The sequence below is a fragment of the Tenebrio molitor genome, chromosome 5 (assembly GCF_963966145.1).
Source record: "Tenebrio molitor chromosome 5, icTenMoli1.1, whole genome shotgun sequence".
Taxonomy (NCBI): domain Eukaryota; kingdom Metazoa; phylum Arthropoda; class Insecta; order Coleoptera; family Tenebrionidae; genus Tenebrio; species Tenebrio molitor.
This window is the reverse complement of record NC_091050.1, coordinates 8,713,321-8,728,074: the sequence shown is the minus strand read 5'-3', so window position 1 is coordinate 8,728,074 and position 14,754 is coordinate 8,713,321. Positions and strand designations below refer to the sequence as shown.

The 14,754-nt window shown below is 36.0% G+C and overlaps 1 protein-coding gene across 6 annotated transcripts in view; it reads right to left on the bottom strand.

Annotated features, from left to right (window-relative positions):
- Window positions 1-14,754, bottom strand: part of SNF4Agamma (SNF4/AMP-activated protein kinase gamma subunit) — a 62,617-nt gene that overhangs the window by 11,469 nt on the left and 36,394 nt on the right. For all 6 annotated transcript variants that reach the window (XM_069049021.1, XM_069049020.1, XM_069049016.1 and 3 more), the window contains one exon: window positions 3,421-3,554. In XM_069049021.1, coding sequence (XP_068905122.1) covers window positions 3,421-3,554 — 134 coding nt within the window. The remainder of the gene's footprint in view (window positions 1-3,420; window positions 3,555-14,754) is intronic.

Genomic DNA, 14,754 nt, shown 5'->3' with positions numbered 1-14,754 from the left:
ATAAAGTCTTCGCAAAGTATACACATTGTGGCTAGTTTTGACTAACAAGTGTTTTTGTTGGCCTTGGTTTGACAATAAAAATTTCACAAACGACGCCCGAAACACATCCACTGAAAAGTTTCTTTCAGCAAAATAATTTATGTTTAGGAAATAAGCATCGCTCCAGGACCGCACTTTTTTATAACTTACTTTCGCAACAATTACCTCATTTTTAAGGTACAAATTGAAAACGTCAAATCCAAATCAATAAATTAATGTAACATTTTATTTTGTTGCCAGCGTTGTAAGTCTTGTCTCAACATTAACACTTTGAATTCCTGCTCTTTATTGCACACGTGCTTTACTACTAATAAGAAATTAATTAGTAGATATCCGACTAAAATGTCAACGCAGTAAAACTAGAAATGTGCATTAATATAACGCAAATCATTTACATATCTATAAAAGAATATGTGTTGGTTGATGCATCGCAAATAACAGATGTACTGATTAAATGATAATTCTTACAGAACATTATATTTTGTTACAAACACACAAAATACACTCGTTGGGTTCACAAATATATTTTAAATCAACCTATTTTTGCAGAATGATCGAATTTGAAAAGATAACAATTTATTGTATACACATTTTTATCGAAAACTGGAACTTTCTGCATATTTCTAGTAACATGCCATCAATAACATGTAGACACATATTGTTTCTTTTATGACATGATTGTCTCATGTAATAAAAAAATCGTATAAAAAATTAAAACCAATGAAACCATCGACACTGAACTTGAACGCATGTCGTAGCAATGAAAAACATCTCAAACGCTTGATGCATAATTTATCATAGAAACTACCTCACGTTTTGAATAAAGGGATGCATCTGGTACCGACTCGACGGGAATATTTTTTCACCTCGAGATGATAACAGCTGGGGGATGCATCTCGCCGTCCAACTTAGCTCTAAATCTAAATTTTGGCTGCTGTTAAAAATATTCGTAATTTGAACTTAGAATTTAGCCAATCTATTCACATTAAAATTATTTACGTGGGTTTTAATGTTGCCAGAAATAAATCGGCATACTATGCCAATAATTTTGTTAATTAATCAAAGAAAATCTAGGTTTCTTTTAAAAGCTACAATAACAACACTGTCTAAAATCAGATTTTTTATAGCGCTCAAAAAAGATTTTTGTTCAAAAATATACCACATTCAACTTGACTTTCATTTTATGAAATTCTCCTATATGTTGTAGAAAAAAAAAGGTGGGTGTTTAATTAATTGTAAAAAATGTACCGATAAAAATGTGGGCAGATTAATAATGAAGCTGATTCAATTAACTTTGGAGGGGTGCAGTAAAAAAATAGAACTCTGAGATTGGTTCGTATAAATTTTGTTGTCAGAGTGAGAATTTACTAATAAATAATAATACTTCTGAATATTCTTTATTGTCACATTGATCTTAATATTAATTTATTCTTTAATAGATTACTTGAAATCTTCTAACCAATCTCTTACAAGTGAAAGTGAAATCAGAAGTTTTTTTGCATCTAAATCCAGTAACTCTCGCATGTACAAAAATTGATTGCTCGTCATTGTCACAAGTTTAATCATGAACACTTCTATCGGGTGCTCATTTAAATTTTCCGTCAAAGTTGGCGTTGAAGAGTCGATTGTGAACGCGCAACGGATTACGGATCAGCTGTTTAAATCCAACCCCACTTTTTGCGTTGTTTGTGTTTTTAGTGTGCAGACTGACGTCGAATGGTGCGTTCACAATCGGCTCTTCAACGCCAGCTTTGACGGGAAATTTAAATGAACACCCGATACTTTAGGATGCCTCGTGAACACGTTGTTGCCAGGCAACCACATGACTGTTTGCTACAAAAATTCATCGTTTTTCTCATTACTCTGCCCCCAGTCAGAGTGGTTTGTGCATAAAAACTTAAGTTAAGAAATACATTAACTACATATTTGCGAGACCCCATCAAAATCTGTTCGGTAATTCTTTGGATACAAGCACATACGTTCGTACAAATTTTGCCTGTAATACGTCAAGAGAAAGAATGTACATATAAATTTAAGATTTTGTTATTCAAGACCCAACTTACAAATCTTTTTGAGCGACATTTATTTTGACAATTGGATGACCGAGTCACACGCCGATCTTTGTTTTTCTTTTTTTTTTTAATTGAATGATAGAGTGTAGTTTGTCAGGAATATCTATTTCAGATCTATTCATCTTTTGTTAATGTTGCTATTTATAGCTTATTTATATAAAAAAAAAGGAGAACCACCATCCGAGAGGACCTAAGACGTTTAATCAAGCCAATTCATGATAGTACTGTCATCCAATAATCCAGTCAAGTCAAGCAGTTAAAAGCAATCATTTCGATATTTTCAAGACTTGACAGAGTAACAAACCGTGATGATCAATAAGAAAATCCACTGGGTCGGTCAAAACTAATTGCACAAATTATTATGGGAAGCGTTTTTATAATAACAAAAAATCTCGGACAGTAAAAATTACGTATTTACTAAACTGCTACAACCCGAAAACCACTATTTATGTTAATTTATGTTGACCTATCGTCTTGCAAAGTAAACTTTTAAAAAATCCTTCACAACAAAGTTAATTAGGAGACAAAGAGACGCGAAATTTTTCTAACGACCAAATATTTGAAGACCCTTTTTGTTGTTTGATCCTCTTTTAAATAGACCTTGACGCTAACACAAGGCTGTTTTTCAGGTTCATTATCTGGCATAAATTTATTGTATAGTGGTACCAAGCTGCTAAATTTAAATTTTTTCGAGTTTCGAACCTTCACGGACAACATAGTAAAACAGAAGTAATTTATATTGACTTTGTAAAGAAACAGATGTTGTGTTTATTTTGTGTTGCGCTGCCGTTTCTTTCTGTTTGCACAAAAACCCTTAATTAATTCGTACTAAAATGTTTTACTCCCCGACAAACACTAATTAATTTCCCAACAAATTTCGAACATTCAAAAACTGTGCGAAACAAAAGTCCGATCGAGTTCAAAGAAGGCAAACACACTCCCGAACTCAGCCGAGTATAAATTACGGCATTAGTAAATGTAATGTAATATTGGAAACATGGAAGTCTAAATATTTTACGCTATAATTTATGCACATAAACCGAAAATAAACACTGGAAGTTTCACAAGTACGAGACCGACCAAACGAGGTAAACTTCGCTTATTTTCCTTTCGCATCGGCGAATAAACCAACTAAAAGAGAAAACCGCGATATTTACAGAAACAACTCGTGTACACCGCGACACCACTCGTCGACACATCCATACGAAATACACTTCACAGAGGGCGCCACCTTTCGCACGCTCACAAAGAGCGCTGTAATGTCGATACACGAGCGAATCTGTTCGCGCATTTATGAAAATCTACTCACCCCTCTGGCATCTCTGAAGAGAATTGCGGCGTGGTAAGGATCGACGAAAGCGTCTGAAGCTCTGTGGGGGAGGATGGTACCGAGGGATTGCCGCCGCCTTTCGGTGTCTAGAGATCTCTGCCTCAAATGCGCCCCTAAGAACAAAAACAATGCCTATTTGAAATCTATCCAAATGATGATGAATAATGCATTATTCGAGCGGAGCTTGTTATCAAAAGCGTAGGAGGTAAAACGAAGACGCGTTACACATGTCGCGCTGAACACGACAGGGAGATTTTCTGCTGACATCGTACGTGTCTCTGGAACGACGTCCACGGTACATCTTGATGGCATCGTCTGACATTTAAATGAGTCATTTATTTAACGTTCGATGGGTCGTTTCGTCAAGATATACTTGGATTTTATTTACTCCGGCACTAGGGTTGACCATAAATTAACGCCATTAATTTTGTTTGGATACTTTACAGGACCATAGACCCAATTAGTGCACACAGATTATTATACCTAACAATTAGTGTATGTATTGTATACCTTGGTAGTAGTAGCCACGGTGAATGTTCATCATCTGGTTTCAACACATGACAAACACACAATCATATGGACAAATTTCTCGCTGTGTAAGTAAATCAATTCGATAACAAAAAAGATAAAGCTGTCACTATCAAGAGTAAATTCATGTTTCCACAACAATAAGTGGATAAGGCAATATTTACGTAAAACTGGATGTAATTGGGTAGGTAAACTTCTGCGATTCTGCACTCATCCAGCTGAAGGAGAATATGTATGACAGTTGCTACACTTTTATGCACAAATATTTTGCGTATTTTGGGATCGCTTCGAACAACTCCATGCGGTTGGAGCTCCTTATCAAAAACACATTCTTACCTACCCAGTAACCTCCAGAAATGGTTCTGCGCACAAAAAAGTTAAACAGAATGCAACCAATAAAGCGAAATTACATTTTAACAAAACCAAATAAAACAGAATTATGAACTGATCTGCAAATAACGTTATCAAAATGTTTTGTTTGCTTTACCGTTATCACCTTTACTTTTAAAAGCCTCGTAACGTGTAAATTTTTCCTATCATCAGTCAAAATATCGAAAATGAGAAAGACTGTCGTCGGGGTCCCTGTCGCATAGACGAATTGGCTGGCACATTGTCAACCCTATCGACCCCACAAAAGATGATAAAATAAGTGCATACATATTTATATCGCAACATCAAAATGTAAATTTATGACGAACCAACAACGAAAAAGATAACACAAATACGTATATTGATAGGCATGATAAATAAAATTTAGTTTACTTAGCATTTTACATTTCTTGTCTTTAATTATGTTGTTGTTCCGGAACAACAGCTGTTGCTGTTAAAAAAAAATTCTGCACTGCGAATCTAATTTGGTATCCTTGAAACTTTAGTTTTGTTAAAATTGTGTATCACCGCATTTTATCAGGAAAAAATAACCACAAAGAAATTAAGACGAGTGTCAAAGACCCCACAGAAATAAAACCGAACGCATTGTGTAATACACATTGTAAATTACAAAGGAAATACAAAAGTTGACACATTAGCGGGATTTAAAAGATAACGATTTTGAATTGTTGTAAATCAACGTATCAAAATTTCTATTTTAATTCCGTCATAATTTATGACTGTCAAAATGTTATATAAATATTTAAAAAAATATAATTTTTGTAGATCTCATTTGACGTGGGATCGTGGAAAATCCTTTAATAAAAAAAACACTCACTTTCATGTGTAGCCATTTATTTTAATAATTTTTATTTAAAGCTTGATAATATTTTTGTAGCGTACATTACAAAACTAAATATGTAGTTTAAACGACATCGTCAACTTTCAGAATTAGATTTGTTTTTTTAATGGTTGTCAATTTGTTGACGAAGGAAAATTTACCTTGCGTCTTCGTAATTTTCCGATTTCGTCGAAACTGGATTCGATTATAGCGGAAACATAAATATTTATAACAAAAGAAGAGTGCGAATCACGTTCTATCAAAGCTGTCAAATGGAACTACCATCACTCATCCGGCAGCATCAGACCCCTGTCTTGGGTGACAAGATGAACGATGCGATAGGTCAACATTAGCAAAATCTCCGACCCAAAATATATAACAATCATCGCCGTAACAAAATTACATTACAATGTTGTAAATGGATCTCCCTGTTGGTTCCGTTATGGCAAACACAGTTAACTTGTACATCTCGCAACCCTTCTATTTCGAGCGACACTCTCTCGCGAATTAATTTCAAAGCATTTCAGTCGAAACTCCACCAACAAAATTGGATTTTTTAAAAAGTCATTTGTACGGCTGTGTCATGACAAAGTACAAAGTTATGATTAAATTTCGATGTCAACAATATGCAGATCGATCCGGTCCGCGGCGAAGAACCACCTTTTCGCAACCTACCCTCCTTCAGGATGGCATCGTAGATCCTGTAGGTGGCCTCGCAATCGCCGAGGACGCGCCGTCCCGTTGCCGCGTCCAGCGATTTGCTCCTGCTCCTGAAGTCCTCCTCGTACTTGTTCCCGTCTTCGGTGCAGGAACTCCTGCGGTAACCCGCGTCCGTCCTCCAGTGTTGCACTTTCTTCCCGAAGTGTCTTATCAGCTCCTGGATGGAATGGTGGTGGTGGTTGTGGTTCTTGTGGAGGAAGTTGTTCTTCGGCGACGACGAGTACTCCACTTTGGGGGAGGTGCCCAAAGACGCGTTACCGGTGTCGAGGACGGGGTCTTTACTGGGAATTTCGTGACAATTCTCAACGTTGGTGGTAAATGCGGGTCCCACATTTCCGTGATGAAAATGGTGATTGTAAATATGATGGTTGTGGTATTTGTTGTGGCTGTGTAAGCTGTGCTGCTGGTTATTTAAATGTAGCAAATTACTGAAGCTCTGCATCTTTAGCCCATGTCCGCAGCCAGATTTGTCGATATTGTATGCTCTGGACTGAAATAGATATTGCAACTGAATATTCGCATGAATGAAGCGATCGCACACACCAATTACTTTAGATCTCAGGTTCTGTTCGTCAACAAACTGATACTGCATTTTTGTTCACATTGTGAAGCGAACTGCTAATAATGATCAGCGTGGGTGCGCGCTACGGTGATAATTTATACGAAAATAACCGTAAACGTATTTTTGGCCCTGAAGTAATTTCATTACGGACATGAGATCCCACAGTCGTTACGAAAACTTCTGCTGTACAAACACGTTTAAACTTGCAGCTTAACAAGTTATACCCCCTGGCAATTTGATCAATTTTATTACGATAACATGATCTCCAAATTTACGACAGAAACCTTGTTTTTGTTGAAACAAATATTTTCCCACAATTACGTCTCTTATCAAAAGAGATTAGCGCATCTCGTACGCCACCTTGAAAAATTCACATCTTAAATCAATCTCTCAATTGTCTACGAGACGAAAATAATTTGAGAAATTTCATAATAAAAATAATCAGAGTGAGCCAATGAGTGCACTTAGCTACTGTACAAACAATTTACAGTGAAATTGGATGCTTAATAGTAATCAAAAAAAAATCTAGATCTGGTTGTGACAGTAAACAATTAGCTCCCCTTTGTTTTAGTCTCAATCAATTAAAATGGCAAGAGCTAATAAACTTAAGTTTACAATTAGTACGCTGAAAATAAACAAATTGTTTTGTGAATGGATAAATCATAGCGATTAAAATTCTTTTGGAAGATTTGTCACGGTCAACATATCTAGCGGGTTTAGTTACACCAAAAATGCAAATTTTACAAGGTAAATGTCAAAGGTAAAAGCAAAAAAATAATTACATATTATACCGTCGCTAATTATCTCATATTTTTAGATCGAATCAGATGGTAGTTTTAATAATTAAAAAAAAAAATATGTCAACGTGTCCCAGATTTCGCACTACGGTAAACAACCCTTTACATAAAGGTATATTCAAAGTGACTGCTCATGCACCAACAACTCTGCATACGCTAACTGCATTAATCAGATTTCAATGTTTCCATCCCAGTGACCTATTAATTTCAACTTTAATTGGCACAGTCGAATTCGTATCGTGCTGTCGTCCTTCCGGCAAAAATGTTGTGTTTACATGAAATAATTTCAAGCAAAAAGGAATTTTTTTGTACGTAAAAAAACTGAAAAAGTTGTGTCTTTTTCGGTGGATTCACGAAACGAACTGTTAACATTACATTTTAATGGTTGGAAAAAATTGCAGCTACGCCCACAGCGATCCTGTTAAAGACAATTTAAATGGAAATATCTCTTTGTACTAAAAAAAAAGTATGAAAAGCTCTGATGGAGTGTTGCGTCCTGAAATGTTGATTTCACACATAAATACATCAGCAGGATCTTGTTAACGTGTTATCTTTAGTCTGACCGTTAAAAGCAAAATTACTGTATAACGAGGGCGATAAATATCTCTGAAAAGATTCACTTTCAGTATGTAAAATGGAAATACAAATCAAAATAGCCTTTCACTGTTGAATAATTCAGTTAATGTGTCCGTTTCATTCATTTCTTCCACGACTCGAATGACATTTAAAAAGACAGATGTGAGAGATAGACTCGGACCTGAGACAACAAAACGAATAATTAATTTGCGCTAACGAATTAGTTTTTTGATTTAATCTCTTAAATAATCCACCGTCCTAGATCGACGTGCGTATTTTGGGTCAAGAACGACCACCTCGGTTCAAAATTAAAATGTAGGTAGTTGGCACTTTTTGAGCCATCCCGTTCTGCGCATAATCTAGCCCCGACTTTATGGTTAATACATTCTTTGTGGTCGATTAATCGCCGTTAAGACGAGAAATAGCTCGAGGTCACCGACACCGTCGCCTTAATGACAACTTTGTCTCTTTCGATTCATTTTACAAATCCGTCACGACATTGCGACACACGACGTCTGCTGCAAGCGTTTCCTGGCACATTTGGCAACCCACCTGTCCCGAAGATGACGAACGGACAGACATCCTGCTCCCTGGTGTGCAGGAATTACGCGCTCCTTTGCGGATCACGCTTTCTGAAATTATGTTATTACCGCCCCCCGATCCGGAGATTGTGTTCGAGAAAGTGGGAAAAAATTCAACGGGGAAACTTTTAATTTGATATGCGAGGTTAAAAACGAGTTTTCCGAAGATTTACTCTCAGGTAAATGCTTCTTAATACAGAAATAAATTGAATGAACTTCTGGAAAAGAACCTAAACGCGCAATCGGATCAGTATTCGAAAGTATGTTATTTTTCATTAATGTCAGCGAAACAATGTGCAAGGCTGTTCAAAATAAAAGGCGATCTTGACGCGGTCATATCCTTAGACTGGCGAATGAAAATAGAAATGTATCTCGGATAACCTGAATGTGAAGTCCTTACTGCATGCAAGGAGACTGTAGGTCTGGAACGTTGAGAAAGTCTTGTTTAGATTAAGCCGTCCAAAATTAACATGATTTACTGAAGTAATGAAATATTCCAGATTTATAACAAACTGTGTAATATGTAATTTGTATCCCGTTGCGTTATAATTATGAACAACAATGCTTGCACACGGTTTAAAAAAACGTAACCTATAACCAACACTGGATGAGGTTAAAACAATGAAATTTATTGTTGATGGTTGGGTTAAAAAATTCCAAATGAGAAAGCGGAAAAACAAAAACAGGTAGACTACAAATGGCAAACAACAAAGAGAAAAAGAAAAATGGAAGAAAGCTCTCGAACGATGTTTCGAAGATTAATTGAACAAAAAAAATTTCAGTAGTGATCAATAATGAAAAGTATATTACAAATGATACCCCGCCTACAATAAATCTTGTAGATTCTATACTGTCACTTTCGTGTACGAAAAAAAATCTCGGCTTGAGTTGCCACATTTTTCAGAAAAAGATTAGTAATTTAAGGAATTCTGCAAGGTAGCTATCTGTCCTCATTAGTTAATGTAAAAAATACCTACAAATATCTATGATTATAATCTTAAAAAAAATCAAATAAAATCTGCAACGAGGATTAAATCTCCACAAAAATTAAACACTACAAAAGAACTATTCATGACCAACAACTTCATAAGACTACGACAATAAAAGTTTTGAAAGTGAAGAAGACAATAATCTGTACGTTTATGTAACAACCGGAAAACGCAAAGAGAATTAAAAAAAAAAACACGCTATTACTCCATACACGAATGTACCTATACTCTTGTAAAGTAACCAGTGTTCAAATAAATGTATGGTCAAGCAGGCTTCTCTATTCCCCAAAACGTATTTTGATCACACCTTCATCTATTTGTGATAAATAACAATTTCACGCTTTCTGTTCATTTTTCGTTCAACGGTTTGTAAAATCGTACTGAGAGTTGTCCACCCTTTTGTCCTACACTTCCTGCTTCACGAATTATTTGACAGCTGCTGAAGCTACGCCATACGTTAACAGAAACAAAAGCAAGCACCAGGGCACCTAGCCACAATTTTCTTGAACACACGTTAGATCATTAAATAATGTTGACATATTTTAGTGATTTTATATTTGTCTCTTTACGAAATTTAAAGTGTTTACTTTAAATGTAAAAATTAATTTGGCGATATTTTTTGACTGTAGAAGAAGTACCACTAAACGTATTGAACTGACAAAAAAGATAGTGTCAATTAGGACTAATTACGATTATTTTTACTACCCCATTGATTATTAAAATATCCTCATAGGTATTTGCGGCATTTTGTGCCAGAAAAAAAAAGCATTACTGGGTATGTTATCCATTTGTTTTTGTTTTTGACCACTTGGCCCAAATATATGATTGCGCCAATTGTCCGGTGCCCCAATTAACCGGAAACCACTACATAATAAATTAATTTAAAGTATGATCTTCTTAACTTGTAGGTGTGTACATATTTTGCTTGTTTAATAATAGCCCAATTGAGACGGTGGTTTTTGTTATACGTACATTTATTTAAAATCAAACTACATGAAAAGCTCTTATATACTCGTACCTAGGCATGCTGGTGATGTAAACACTTTAAAACGAACGACCAGAAATACGCAGATATAAAAAAAAAGAGTAAGATACGTTTGTATTAATTACAAACAATTTTGGTATAGGCTAGTAAGTACATAACAAGTAACAGCTATGCTCGCTAACAATTTAAAAGAGTACAACAATTCAAGGTAAGGAGAAATTGACCAAAAAGAAAAGAACAGATAAAAGTTCTTAAATTAGTAGTCAAGAGACATCGAAGAACAGATTTATGGAGAAAACAGGAAGTTTGAGATTGAAGAGGAAAATAGAAAACTGTTATTAACAAGAAAGCATGAAGACAAAAACAGAAACATTACAGTATCGTGGATATGACGAAATATTAAAAATAGCTTAAAGAAATTAACTGACAAGCAAGACGTATTCGAAATAATGCCAAAATTGACGAAAGCTGTGAAACATCTAAAAAACTAACAAAACTGTCCACGAAACGGTGACATGTATGCTGAAAATTATAAAAACAAAGCATTACTTTGGGGTAATAGAACCTGTATTGTTGAATGTTACAGAAACAGATAAGAGCATAGAATACAAAATGTGTATTGAAACTCTGGAGTGAGCGGATAATTTGTAGGAAAGATATTTCGTCAAAGACATGTACATACTTTCATCGCAAAAGAATCCAGTCCTCCACATGTCCCAAAAAAGCGTCCAAGAAACTAAATAGCTGAAAACTTGACCTTTACGTTGTTAGAATATGATGAAGGTTTGGCACGAAAACTAAAAGAACTCCCTCCGCAATCAATATAAAATAACATTAATTTTCTCCTAAAGTAAACATGCTTTTTTTACTCATATCAAAAATAGTATATTGTATACCTAAGCGGTGAAGGGATTGCTTTTCAGATCGAAAGAAAATATGGCCAAGCGAGCCGAAGGCGAGGCACATTTTTTTTTATCCTACACAACCATTATGGAACGAACAAACTTTATTTGTTGACAAAAGAACTGTCAAAACTGCTGGTACAGTTGGGAGCACGAAATGTCGCACACGAATTTGTATGTCATTAAATAAAAAAAAACTATCTACTCTTAAGCTTTATTGTCATTATAATCAATCATGACATATGTGATCATGACTGACGTTTCACCTAAACTGTCACTAAAATGCCGCCAGTATCTTATTTTAATAAAATTATGTCAGTGAAATGTCCAATGTGTGCGAAATTCCGTGCTCGCCACTGTACATATAATTCTTAGAAAAATCATTCTGATTATTATTATCATCTCTCGATTTAATTGGTAATAAATATCTATCATTTACTGAAATCAATAGATGATTTTCTAAAACGAGAATAGCTGTTATCTTCGAGTGAAAAACATATTTTTATGGCAATTTTTTCACAATTCGAAAAATTATTATAGCGCCACCTACCGGTAAATGCGCTGGATTGATTGTAAGGAGTAAAGTGGCTCTTTTTTTCCCTGATACAGATTTGTTTCATGCATTTTTTTTTTACCCGAGGCGCAGTTTGTTCTACAAAGCACCGAGGGTAAAAATCATGCACTCCAGAGGTGTATATACTATTTTTTATACGATTTTAATTAAAAAAAAGCCGAAAGTTATTGAATTATTTTTAACTGTCAAGTTATAAGTGTCATGTACATAGTCGTGGAAAAATATTGTTTGTTTGCATAAAGTGTCTTTTTCATTGGTGCGATTGTTGCACTGCCTACGGCTCGTGCCATCACAAACTTTCCATCGTAAAAAAGCACTTGATGCACTTGTTACAAAAAATTACTATTTCGATCTATGAAAAGCTCGCCGCTGTGCGGCTCGTGCTCACAACTCGTGCGCGAACATATGCTCCCATAAAACTAGTTTTTTAATAAACCACTATTAAAAACGCGTGCAATTTTTAGTTATTTACAACATGTATTTTTTACATGCTTCAATTATATTCGCAACGCGATTGCAATTAAAATAAATGGTAATAAAACGATAAACAAACAAATCAATTCCATCGAAAACAAATTATTTTCGAAATAAAAAAATCTATTCAAACACACACTCTTTCAACAACACAAAAAAACGTGGGCGTAACGAAAAGCAAACAGGTGAAATCTTGCGCTTCTCAACGCACAAACGCGTATTTGCTTTGTTCGTCAGTAATTTCCAAATCTATGCATTGCGGACTCTCAAGATGTCAACTGGTAGTATAAATCCGAAAATCTAATAATTGAACGTTGACGTTCTCTCACAACCACGAAATTTTAACTGACAAAAACAATTTCATAATCCGCCCACAACTGGAAAACTCCAAATTATGTAGCGCTGCCGTCGCACGCCAATTAATTATGGACCAATTTTATAATTAAAAGAGGGATCAGGGCGCGAAGCACTTAATCCCCCTTATCCTCTGGTCGCTGTTATTTACACAGCGCATCCGATCGAAATTGTATTTTTTTCCCGGAAAACATTTCTTTCGTCTTTGTGCTTGATTAGCATCGAAACAGAAAAAGCGCACCTGCACAATTTAATTCGCACTGCGTTCTTTACAAGCGCAATAACTGCCGTTTTCCACTGGATAAACAGAATTTGTTCGAACAAATTTTCGCAATCGTAGCGAATTTTTATTGTTACCGGATGTGGGGAAAAAATGTGCACGAGGATAAACTGCACCGCGTCATCATGATTACAGTGATTTCTTGCGCCTCACCCTTGGTTCGACGCAAAACGTATACTGTCAGAGGTCAATGGCAATATTATTTGTACGCACAGGTACTCAACCTTTTTCCACATTGATAAACAACTTGTGAAATACCTATTCACGGTTAACGCTTGAATAAGATGTTTTATTCCGAGGACTATCAATTTACATCAAGGTTTCCCGCCTGTTTATCTTCTCGCAATATCGTCGATGGAAACTCGAATTCGATAGTTCACCCTGACCAAAGTGCAATAACGTTATTGAGTTGAGAATTTCCACTGCAAATTCTCACTACAGGTAGGTAATGGATGTGATGCTCACGGTCACCGGAATAATTGCCGGGGCATGTTTAATAACAAACACATCAAAAAAAACTGAAATGATGTTTTTATATTTTTATCGAGTGGGCTGGGTAAATTTATATTTGCTTCAAATTGAGCAAGTTTCCCAATTTTGAAAGGTCCTGCTTTGAGTGATTCTCGTGACCTTTGCTTCTGATCTCAAGAGTAAAACCTGTCCGAGATGATGGACAAACCGGCAAAGAGCGAAAAGTTTCATGTTTCCTCCACTCAATCATCCTATCTAACGGCCCGTGTGATACTGATAAAAGAAATATTCATAAAGATAAAGTTCTGAGAGTCCAACTTTCAGCGACGATTCTGTACTCCTTCAGTGATCAGTCAGATAGGACTTTTTGACTTCCTGCCATAATTAAAACGAAAAACACTGGTAGCTACACAACTTCTCATTAATATTGATAACCGCAGAAAAATGAATTATTAATACATTTTAAAACTCCAACGCGGGTTGCGTTTTCAGAAATTTCTCAAACCCGACCTCAGAACTTCAAACTTTCTCATTTTACAATGTCAATCTCGTCGGTTATTTAATGCAAGTTCAACCAACTTTCGATTTTACTAAATCAGTCTTGGAGCACATCTGATTCGATCTAAAATTTATAATTACCGACATAAAAGCGGAGAGGTCCCTCCGCCATTTATAGCACCGGATCTATTTTTTACCGATTCTAATGGCTTTTTTTGCCGCTCGCACAGTCTCCTTCGCTGTCATCTACGACTCCGGTATTTTTCCCAAAACAAACACGAATGCAACATTTGTGCATTTATGCACAATCGGTGCAAACGGATTTTAATCAATCATCAAACAATTATTGTGCAATTGGCGTGGTGCGCGGATGATTCACGGTACCGTGGGGCACGATTCAATTTTTATTGTCGACACACGACATCCGATACTGTTATTGTATTTACGCAAGAAAGCGACCGCCCCTGCTGACGAAATTGGGGCAAACACCCTCCGCATTCTGGCCACGGCCAAAAACTGCCTGAATCGATAGAGTTCTCCACGTTCGCTCACGAGCTTCAGGAATTCCTCCCAAAACAAAGAGACGGTCTACTCCACCCCCCAACTCATTCGGTCTATTATTCATCGTGCGCGTCAGGTGGTTGCGGTCGCGGCGAAGTCCTAATAGGACGAATTAATTGCGTAGGACGAAACTAAACTGGGACAACTTCGAATTGCAATTTTTTGCAAGAAAAGCCGATTATAATGATCCTTAAAACGAAGCAAGGTCCGCAATTAAATTTTTTGCCGACCGCAACAAAATTCCCAACAAG